Source organism: Nansenia antarctica (genome assembly GCF_963989245.1).
Source record: "Nansenia antarctica genome assembly, chromosome: 14".
NCBI lineage: Eukaryota > Metazoa > Chordata > Actinopteri > Argentiniformes > Microstomatidae > Nansenia > Nansenia antarctica.
In genome coordinates, this window is record NC_137684.1 from 11,422,564 (window position 1) to 11,433,726 (window position 11,163).

Below are 11,163 nucleotides of genomic sequence, written 5' to 3' on the forward strand. Positions count from 1 at the left end.
AATAGATGGGAAAAACAAATATGGAGTAAAATGCCACTAATGTCAATGAGGTCATGTGAAGCATGTGATTTTCATTATATTTGGATATGAAACTGCCCGAATTGCAACCCGAAAAGTTAAAGTCATAAAGTTAGTCCCTTGACAAAATAGTTGGCATTTGCAGTTGATAAAGCAGAAAAAAATGTTCATTTGTATACAAGACAATGAGGTATGGCACTTTTTACTTAGAGGAGGTGCAAGGAAGACAAGAAACTCAGAGGGGCTTATCGAGCGTCTCCCTTGATCATAGAATTTGATTAACAGTTAATGGAAAAATATTAAAATGACAGAACAAAATAAACAGATCAATAAAGAACAAAACAAAAAAACAAAAACAAACTAACAAACGAAAGAACGGGAGAAACATATATCATGACCTCACCGTCCTGCGCTCCTCCAAGAGCTGGTACATCCCCGAGAGCTCCCCTCTCTACACCCTCATCACCGTGACACCGCCAGGCGGTGGAGGAGGAGAAGGAGGGGGCGACATCGGCCCCGACTTCTACGCCCTCCTGATGCAGCGCTCGCTGGAGCTGCGCAAGATGTACCCCCTCCGGCGCTTCTTGGAGCAGCAGAAGGACGTGGCAGCCATGTTGATGATGTTCCACGGCGGGGCGCTCAGGATGATCTCTGCCATTCTGGAGGAGTCCTCCCTCGTGGCCAAACTGAAAGCCTCTGACTTTGACGTGATGCTCACTGACCCTGCTTTCCCCGCAGGGGTCCTCCTCGCCCAGTATCTGGGCCTGCCCATGGTCTATAACGTACGCTGGCTCAACGCGGGCGAAGCTCACATGACCATCGCCCCCACGCCGCCCTCCTACGTGCCCATGTACAACTCCCTGTTCCACGACCGGATGGACTTCCTGCAGAGGACGGAGAACCTCCTACGCTACATGGCCAGCCTCCTCCAGGAGCACCTGGTCATCCTGCCGCTCTACGCCGACCTGCTCCAGCGCCACTTCCCAGTCGGCGCCGACCTGCTCTCCATGCAGCGCTCGGCTGACGTCTGGCTGATGCGCGTGGACTTTGTCTTTGAGTTCCCGCGTCCTACCATGCCTAACGTGGTCTACATTGGGGGGTTTCAGTGCCGCCCAGCCCAACCTCTCCCTGCTGAACTGGAGGCCTTCATGGAGGGCTCTGGGGAGCATGGGGTGGTGGTCATGTCCCTAGGGACGCTGGTGTCCACTCTGTTCAGGGAGATGACTGAGGCCATCGCCGCAGCCTTCTCCCAGCTGCCCCAGAGGGTGGTGTGGAGGTACCTGGGCCAGAGGCCTTCCTCACTGGGGAACAACACCCTGCTGCTGGACTGGCTCTGTTGTGAATCCCTCTTCGGCTCCGCCCCCTCCTGCCTCGTTGGCGCTCGTTGAGCCTCATCAGGCTCAAGTGGAGACAGCTGGACCTTCCACAGCAGGCTATCAACTCAGGAAGAGGCAGCCCTATAAAGAGCCCCAGAAACCTTCCTCCGATTATTTTGACCCATGTGGGAACCTGCCTTCCCTGCCTAGACCCCTGCCTGCCTATCGACTACGTCTCCTGCCTATGCCCCAGCCTGCCTGCCGACTAATCCCCCTGCCAAACCCCCCCCCGTCTGCCTGCCGACATCCTCTCCTGCCTAACCCCCCCCCCCCTGCCTGCCTGCTGACTATTCCCCCTCTCTGCTCTGGACTGGTTAGTACACGTACATATTTCAACACTTCACTAATCTACATATCTACACCACACTAGCTCTTGCACGCTAGACACTCACACTCGGACACATAGAGTACAGTCCCACTCACACCTCATTTACATTTTCTAGTTTTCTGGCATCCACACATTCCCCCCACTTAGGTCCCGTTAGAGTAGGTTTATTATTTTGTCCATTTTAATAAATCCTTTTATTGTTATTTGCCTCTTGTGTCCGTCTGTTCTGGGGTTCTGCCACACTTGACTCTTTTCTTAGTTACATCTTAACAGGCTCCCCCAGAACGACCTCCTGGGACACCCCAAGACCGAGCCTTTGTGGCCCACGGAGGCACCAACGGCCTGTATGAGGCCATCTACCATGGGGTCCCTGTGCTGGGCCTCCCGCTCATCTTCGACCAGTTTGACAACGTCCTCCGGCTGCAAGTGAGGGGGGCAGCCCGGGTGCTGGAGGCAGCCACTCTCACCACAGAGGGCTTCGTGGGGGCCCTGAGGGATGTCCTGGAGAAGCCCTCCTACCACCTCAGTATGCAGAGGCTCTCCCGCCTGCATCGTGACCATCCCCTGTCCCCATTGGCGAGCGCCACCTTCTGGATCGAGTACGTTATGAGAAACAAAGGAGCAGCCCACCTGCGCACTGAGGCCTACAGCCTGCCCTGGTACTCCTACCACAGCCTCGGACACATAGAGTACAGTCCCACTCACACCTCATTTACATTTTCTAGTTTTCTGGCATCCACACATTCCCCCCACTTAGGTCCCGTTAGAGTAGGTTTATTATTTTGTCCATTTTAATAAATCCTTTTATTGTTATTTGCCTCTTGTGTCCGTCTGTTCTGGGGTTCTGCCACACTTGACTCTTTTCTTAGTTACATCTTAACAGGCTCCCCCAGAACGACCTCCTGGGACACCCCAAGACCCGAGCCTTTGTGGCCCACGGAGGCACCAACGGCCTGTATGAGGCCATCTACCATGGGGTCCCTGTGCTGGGCCTCCCGCTCATCTTCGACCAGTTTGACAACGTCCTCCGGCTGCAAGTGAGGGGGGCAGCCCGGGTGCTGGAGGCAGCCACTCTCACCACAGAGGGCTTCGTGGGGGCCCTGAGGGATGTCCTGGAGAAGCCCTCCTACCACCTCAGTATGCAGAGGCTCTCCCGCCTGCATCGTGACCATCCCCTGTCCCCATTGGCGAGCGCCACCTTCTGGATCGAGTACGTTATGAGAAACAAAGGAGCAGCCCACCTGCGCACTGAGGCCTACAGCCTGCCCTGGTACTCCTACCACAGCCTCGGACACATAGAGTACAGTCCCACTCACACCTCATTTACATTTTCTAGTTTTCTGGCATCCACACATTCCCCCCACTTAGGTCCCGTTAGAGTAGGTTTATTATTTTGTCCATTTTAATAAATCCTTTTATTGTTATTTGCCTCTTGTGTCCGTCTGTTCTGGGGTTCTGCCACACTTGACTCTTTTCTTAGTTACATCTTAACAGGCTCCCCCAGAACGACCTCCTGGGACACCCCAAGACCCGAGCCTTTGTGGCCCACGGAGGCACCAACGGCCTGTATGAGGCCATCTACCATGGGGTCCCTGTGCTGGGCCTCCCGCTCATCTTCGACCAGTTTGACAACGTCTTCCGGCTGCAAGTGAGGGGGGCAGCCCGGGTGCTGGAGGCAGCCACTCTCACCACAGAGAGCTTCGTGGGGGCCCTGAGGGATGTCCTGGAGAAGCCCTCCTACCACCTCAGTATGCAGAGGCTCTCCCGCCTGCATCGTGACCATCCCCTGTCCCCATTGGCGAGCGCCACCTTCTGGATCGAGTACGTTATGAGAAACAAAGGAGCAGCCCACCTGCGCACTGAGGCCTACAGCCTGCCCTGGTACTCCTACCACAGCCTCGGACACATAGAGTACAGTCCCACTCACACCTCATTTACATTTTCTAGTTTTCTGGCATCCACACATTCCCCCCACTTAGGTCCCGTTAGAGTAGGTTTATTATTTTGTCCATTTTAATAAATCCTTTTATTGTTATTTGCCTCTTGTGTCCGTCTGTTCTGGGGTTCTGCCACACTTGACTCTTTTCTTAGTTACATCTTAGCAGGCTCCCCCAGAACGACCTCCTGGGACACCCCAAGACCCGAGCCTTTGTGGCCCACGGAGGCACCAACGGCCTGTATGAGGCCATCTACCATGGGGTCCCTGTGCTGGGCCTCCCGCTCATCTTCGACCAGTTTGACAACGTCCTCCGGCTGCAAGTGAGGGGGGCAGCCCGGGTGCTGGAGGCAGCCACTCTCACCACAGAGGGCTTCGTGGGGGCCCTGAGGGATGTCCTGGAGAAGCCCTCCTACCACCTCAGTATGCAGAGGCTCTCCCGCCTGCATCGTGACCATCCCCTGTCCCCATTGGCGAGCGCCACCTTCTGGATCGAGTACGTTATGAGAAACAAAGGAGCAGCCCACCTGCGCACTGAGGCCTACAGCCTGCCCTGGTACTCCTACCACAGCCTCGGACACATAGAGTACAGTCCCACTCACACCTCATTTACATTTTCTAGTTTTCTGGCATCCACACATTCCCCCCACTTAGGTCCCGTTAGAGTAGGTTTATTATTTTGTCCATTTTAATAAATCCTTTTATTGTTATTTGCCTCTTGTGTCCGTCTGTTCTGGGGTTCTGCCACACTTGACTCTTTTCTTAGTTACATCTTAACAGGCTCCCCCAGAACGACCTCCTGGGACACCCCAAGACCCGAGCCTTTGTGGCCCACGGAGGCACCAACGGCCTGTATGAGGCCATCTACCATGGGGTCCCTGTGCTGGGCCTCCCGCTCATCTTCGACCAGTTTGACAACGTCCTCCGGCTGCAAGTGAGGGGGGCAGCCCGGGTGCTGGAGGCAGCCACTCTCACCACAGAGAGCTTCGTGGGGGCCCTGAGGGATGTCCTGGAGAAGCCCTCCTACCACCTCAGTATGCAGAGGCTCTCCCGCCTGCATCGTGACCATCCCCTGTCCCCATTGGCGAGCGCCACCTTCTGGATCGAGTACGTTATGAGAAACAAAGGAGCAGCCCACCTGCGCACTGAGGCCTACAGCCTGCCCTGGTACTCCTACCACAGCCTCAGACACATAGAGTACAGTCCCACTCACACCTCATTTACATTTTCTAGTTTTCTGGCATCCACACATTCCCCCCACTTAGGTCCCGTTAGAGTAGGTTTATTATTTTGTCCATTTTAATAAATCCTTTTATTGTTATTTGCCTCTTGTGTCCGTCTGTTCTGGGGTTCTGCCACACTTGACTCTTTTCTTAGTTACATCTTAACAGGCTCCCCCAGAACGACCTCCTGGGACACCCCAAGACCCGAGCCTTTGTGGCCCACGGAGGCACCAACGGCCTGTATGAGGCCATCTACCATGGGGTCCCTGTGCTGGGCCTCCCGCTCATCTTCGACCAGTTTGACAACGTCCTCCGGCTGCAAGTGAGGGGGGCAGCCCGGGTGCTGGAGGCAGCCACTCTCACCACAGAGGGCTTCGTGGGGGCCCTGAGGGATGTCCTGGAGAAGCCCTCCTACCACCTCAGTATGCAGAGGCTCTCCCGCCTGCATCGTGACCATCCCCTGTCCCTATTGGCGAGCGCCACCTTCTGGATCGAGTACGTTATGAGAAACAAAGGAGCAGCCCACCTGCGCACTGAGGCCTACAGCCTGCCCTGGTACTCCTACCACAGCCTCGGACACATAGAGTACAGTCCCACTCACACCTCATTTACATTTTCTAGTTTTCTGGCATCCACACATTCCCCCCACTTAGGTCCCGTTAGAGTAGGTTTATTATTTTGTCCATTTTAATAAATCCTTTTATTGTTATTTGCCTCTTGTGTCCGTCTGTTCTGGGGTTCTGCCACACTTGACTCTTTTCTTAGTTACATCTTAACAGGCTCCCCCAGAACGACCTCCTGGGACACCCCAAGACCCGAGCCTTTGTGGCCCACGGAGGCACCAACGGCCTGTATGAGGCCATCTACCATGGGGTCCCTGTGCTGGGCCTCCCGCTCATCTTCGACCAGTTTGACAACGTCCTCCGGATGCAAGTGAGGGGGGCAGCCCGGGTGCTGGAGGCAGCCACTCTCACCACAGAGGGCTTCGTGAGGGCCCTGAGGGATGTCCTGGAGAAGCCCTCCTACCACCTCAGTATGCAGAGGCTCTCCCGCCTGCATCGTGACCATCCCCTGTCCCCATTGGCGAGCGCCACCTTCTGGATCGAGTACGTTATGAGAAACAAAGGAGCAGCCCACCTGCGCACTGAGGCCTACAGCCTGCCCTGGTACTCCTACCACAGCCTCGGACACATAGAGTACAGTCCCACTCACACCTCATTTACATTTTCTAGTTTTCTGGCATCCACACATTCCCCCCACTTAGGTCCCGTTAGAGTAGGTTTATTATTTTGTCCATTTTAATAAATCCTTTTATTGTTATTTGCCTCTTGTGTCCGTCTGTTCTGGGGTTCTGCCACACTTGACTCTTTTCTTAGTTACATCTTAACAGGCTCCCCCAGAACGACCTCCTGGGACACCCCAAGACCCGAGCCTTTGTGGCCCACGGAGGCACCAACGGCCTGTATGAGGCCATCTACCATGGGGTCCCTGTGCTGGGCCTCCCGCTCATCTTCGACCAGTTTGACAACGTCCTCCGGCTGCAAGTGAGGGGGGCAGCCCGGGTGCTGGAGGCAGCCACTCTCACCACAGAGGGCTTCGTGGGGGCCCTGAGGGATGTCCTGGAGAAGCCCTCCTACCCCCTCAGTATGCAGAGGCTCTCCCGCCTGCATCGTGACCATCCCCTGTCCCCATTGGCGAGCGCCACCTTCTGGATCGAGTACGTTATGAGAAACAAAGGAGCAGCCCACCTGCGCACTGAGGCCTACAGCCTGCCCTGGTACTCCTACCACAGCCTGGACGTGTCAGCGCTGCTCCTTGCCCTCGGCGGGGGCCTTCTCTGGGCCTCGGTCTCGATCTGCAGCCTGCTGTGCTGCAGGAGCTCCAAGAGGAAGACCAAGGTGGAATGAGTTCTGATTCTGTAGATGGAACACAGCCATTTGAGGTTATTTTGGATCCTGTACAAATGTAACTATACAGTTTGTTGATGTCACTATGAAACCATTTCATTGACCACATATATGAGGTCAATGAAAGTGAAGATAAGTTTACATAAGAGAAACAAATTAGGCAAATCAATTGTGATCAAGGAATAGGTGTTGTTTGGCAGCCTTTTTGAACAAGTAGGGTGAGAGGTCAAAGAAATGAGAAGGGAGTTGACTAAATACTTTGGCTCCTCTGAAGTGAAGACTAAATTGAGACAAGTGGATGGCAATAAGAGTTGACTCTTATTTATTGTATTGTAAGAATGATTTTCTTCGATTTTCCTAAAGAAACTATTGAATGTAGAGGGAAACTGGTGGTGAATTGCTTTGAAGACAAACTGTGCTACGTGAAGAAAGTTTACTCGGAAGATGCTGAGTATCGATCATTCCTGGAAGAGAGGTTGAAGTAGCTTGAGAAATAATTTTAACACAACATTTTTGGAGAAGATAGATATGATTCAGCTTGGTTGGATGGGTACTGGCCCAAATAATATTACAATAATTAATATAGGGGTAAATCAGGGAATAATACAACATCAGGGGCCTCATTTATAGAACGTGCTTAGATCAAATGTTGATCTTACCCGTGTCGTATGTAGAAAACCACGTCAACGTAGTGATTTATACAATTTCAACGTGAGTCAATTTGACCGTGGAAACGATCGTAGCTCGACGTCGAGTATTCAACTTGCTTACGCACATTACCTACTGGTTATGCGGAGTTATTACAGGCATGTGAGCCGCACTGGAAAAACGTTGCCTACTGTAATTCATGCAAGTGGCTCGTAATAAAATTAACGATGTTGTTACCAGCCAAGAAAATGAGTTAAATTCAATATTTAAAGGGAACTGATGTTTATAATTGTATTTCAGTCTTCCTTTATATGCCATCATTAGGCTATTGTATGGTGTAATCACTCTAAATTGAGGCGTGATAAATTAATTGTGATTCCTCAGGTGTTGCACATTAAAGACTATCCTATATATACTCTACTACAGTAAGCAAACAATTGACACTCAACCATGGCTGTGCTTGTTTTATTGGAGGACTTGGCAAACCATGCGTTTCATAGGGAGAGAGTGTTTAGGGACAGGGCGGCCTTTTTTGCCCACAACGACGAATGGCTAACGAGCCGCTAACGGTTCCCGAGAGCCATTCTCATTGATTTGTGCGACCAACTATCCCCAGGCTTGGAGAGGAGGACACGCCGCAACAGGAACCCTCGAGCCGCCTCCATCTCTTTACAGTCAGACTTCTCCTCAGACTCATTGTAGCTTGGTTTCATGAAGTAATTGTTAAGCTTACTTTGTCTTGCCATGTTTACCTCTCGCTCGCTATGGTGCACTTTAAGGCTGCCACAAACAATTATTTTCATAGTCGACTAGTCACCGATTATTTTAACGATTAGTCGACTAATCGGATCATAATTTACAATTACTCAATCGCTCTTATTTAGCTATCATCTTCTAAATTTAGCTTGAAGTTGTTAGTTGTTGTTGTAGGCATGTGCTAACTAAAAATAAAGACAATTAAAATGATTGACCGTAAAATAGATATTTTAATGAACTTTGCAGATTTATTTCTGGCATCACTTGCATATAATGTAAAGTGTAGTAGAGAGTGCAAACTGCTGAGTAAAATGAGGTAGGCTAGGCACTAGGCAACCAAAACAATACAAAAACAAAAATAAATACTTGTACAGAGTACAAACGTTTTGCTTTGCTTCACTCATCTCTGGCATCAAACATACATTTTAAATAGAATACATTAAACAAATAAAATGAGGTAGGCACTAAGGCAACTAAAAAAGAGCAATTATCCACAAAAAGAAATGTTTGGTCTCAATCAAATAACATAACAAAGAAAAGTGCAGGAGACTGAGCAAAGAAATTGTTTCTCTCCTGTGTGGACTATTCATTCGTAGCGAGGAAAGTCAGCATTTCCACATGTTCTGGAGAGAGGCTTGCTCTCTTTTGAGAGCAGATGTTCCCTGCTGCAGAGAAGATCCTCTCGGATGGGGTGGAGGTTGCAGGGATGCACAGAAAATATTTTGCCAGCTTAGATAGTGTGGGGAAACGCCCCTCATTTTGGCTCCACCATTTGAGAGGGTCATCCTTTTTTGATACTGGGGCCTCTGCGAAGTACAGCTGAACTTCATTTCTCACCATTTTGATCTTTTCGTCCTCCTGTGACTGAGGCTTCTCCCTCGTCCTCAGTCTGACTGTCTGTGTCAGACTGAAGGAGGCTGTCCAGAGCTGACTTTTCCCCTCTGCCTGTGCCTGGAACATTGGTCTTATTCTGCTGATGTGTCCCAGGCTCCTTTGCTTCTTTGAGAGCAAGCACTTCAACAGTCTCCTGCATCCTGATGCCATCTTCAGGAGACACAAACTTCAGCTTTCTGTATCTGGGGTCCAAGGCAGCTGAAATAGCAATTGGGTTCTCTTTGTCTACTGAGACTGTGCTCAGACCTCCCCATCTATCTGTTATCCCTTTTCCTGCACTGATCAAGAATACTTTTCCTGCGCTTGTCTCAAAATGGCTTTGGTGGACGGACCGCTTCAGCCCTTTGACCACCTGTGGAAGAACTGAAACAGTTGCATACTGCTGTCCACTAAGGTAAACGGTAGCAGTCTCAAAAGGCTCCAACCCTTGCTTCAGCTCTTCAAGCAGCGCCCATTGCAGCCCAGATATGTTGTCATCTTAGTCACAGCAAACCTGGACTAGGCCAGCTCCTCGAAAACATATTTATTTATTGTGGGCCGATATTTTTTTGAAAGAAGACAGAAACATTGCTTTTGTTTTGACAGTTGGTCATAGGTGGGAGGCCTTATGCCTATTATTGGACTCTAACCAGTGACCACTGGTAGTTAGCAGCTTGAGATAGTTTTGGTTACAGTGTGGCTAATATTTCCTGTCTGTTCTTTTCTTTTTTCTTTCTTTTCTTCCCCCAACAGCTTCCAGTCAAAGTGGGCACACAGAACACTCACACCAAAGTCAGCACAGAGCACAACAAGGAATGTCTGATCAACATCTCCAAGTACAAATTCTCTCTGGTCATCAGTATTGATATCCTGCTTATTGTTATTGATATCCTGTTTATTCTTATTGATATCCTGTTTATTGTTATTGATATCCTGGTTATTGTTATTGATATCCTGTTTATTGTTATTGATATCCTGCTTATTGTTATTGATATCCTGTTTATTGTTATTGTTATCCTGGTTATTGTTATCCTGTTTATTCTTATTGATATCCTGTTTATTCTTATTGATATCCTGCTTATTGTTATTGATATCCTGCTTATTGTTATTGATATCCTGTTTATTCTTATTGATATCCTGGTTATTGTTATCCTGTTTATTCTTATTGATATCCTGTTTATTCTTATTGATATCCTGGTTATTGTTATTGATATCCTGTTTATTGTTATTGATATCCTGGTTATTGTTATTGATATCCTGGTTATTCTTATTGATATCCTGTTTATTCTTATTGATATCCTGGTTATTGTTATTGATATCCTGGTTATTCTTATTGATATCCTGGTTATTGTTATCCTGTTTATTCTTATTGATATCCTGGTTATTGTTATTGATATCCTGGTTATTGTTATTGATATCCTGGTTATTCTTATTGATATCCTGTTTATTCTTATTGATATCCTGGTTATTGTTATTGATATCCTGGTTATTGTTATTGATATCCTGGTTATTGTTATTGATATCCTGTTTATTGTTATTGATATCCTGGTTATTCTTATTGATATCCTGTTTATTGTTATTGATATCCTGGTTATTGATATCCTGTTTATTGTTATTGATATCCTGGTTATTCTTATTGATATCCTGGTTATTCTTATTGATATCCTGGTTATTCTTATTTATTGTTGTCTATAAACAAAAGTCTGTATCAAACACTGAATTCGACATCGCGAGATCGCCGGGTGAACAGTACTACGCTATCCCAACACTAAGGCGTAAGCGACGGAGGCGAGACCGTAAACAACGCCGAGGCCGCCGGGGAGGCCTGCTAGCAAGGCTGAGGAGAAGCCCAAACAAACCAGCTTTACCAAGCATTTTCCTCTCTAACGTCAGATCCCTGACGAACAAGATGGATGAACTGAGACTACAGGTGGCCAAAAAAAGCATCGTAGGGGATAGCTGTGTGATTATTCTGACCGAAACCTGGCTAAATGACAACATTGTGGACGCTACTGTTAGCTTGGAGGGACGTACGTTGCACCGCGCTGACCGAACGGAGCTTAGTGAGAAGACCCGCGGAGGCGGCCTCATTATATCC

At 49.1% G+C, this 11,163-nt stretch overlaps 1 protein-coding gene across 1 annotated transcript; it reads left to right on the top strand.

The window, feature by feature from the left end:
• Positions 1-203: 203 nt before the first annotated feature.
• On the top strand, positions 204-6,788 carry LOC308169837 (UDP-glucuronosyltransferase 2A1-like; the record flags this gene model as incomplete). The annotated part of the gene is made up of 3 exons (XM_080544578.1): positions 204-208; positions 344-1,348; positions 6,272-6,788. 3 exons carry the CDS (start codon positions 204-206, stop codon positions 6,786-6,788), a joined length of 1,527 nt encoding a protein of 508 aa, XP_080400704.1.
• Positions 6,789-11,163: the final 4,375 nt, after the last annotated feature.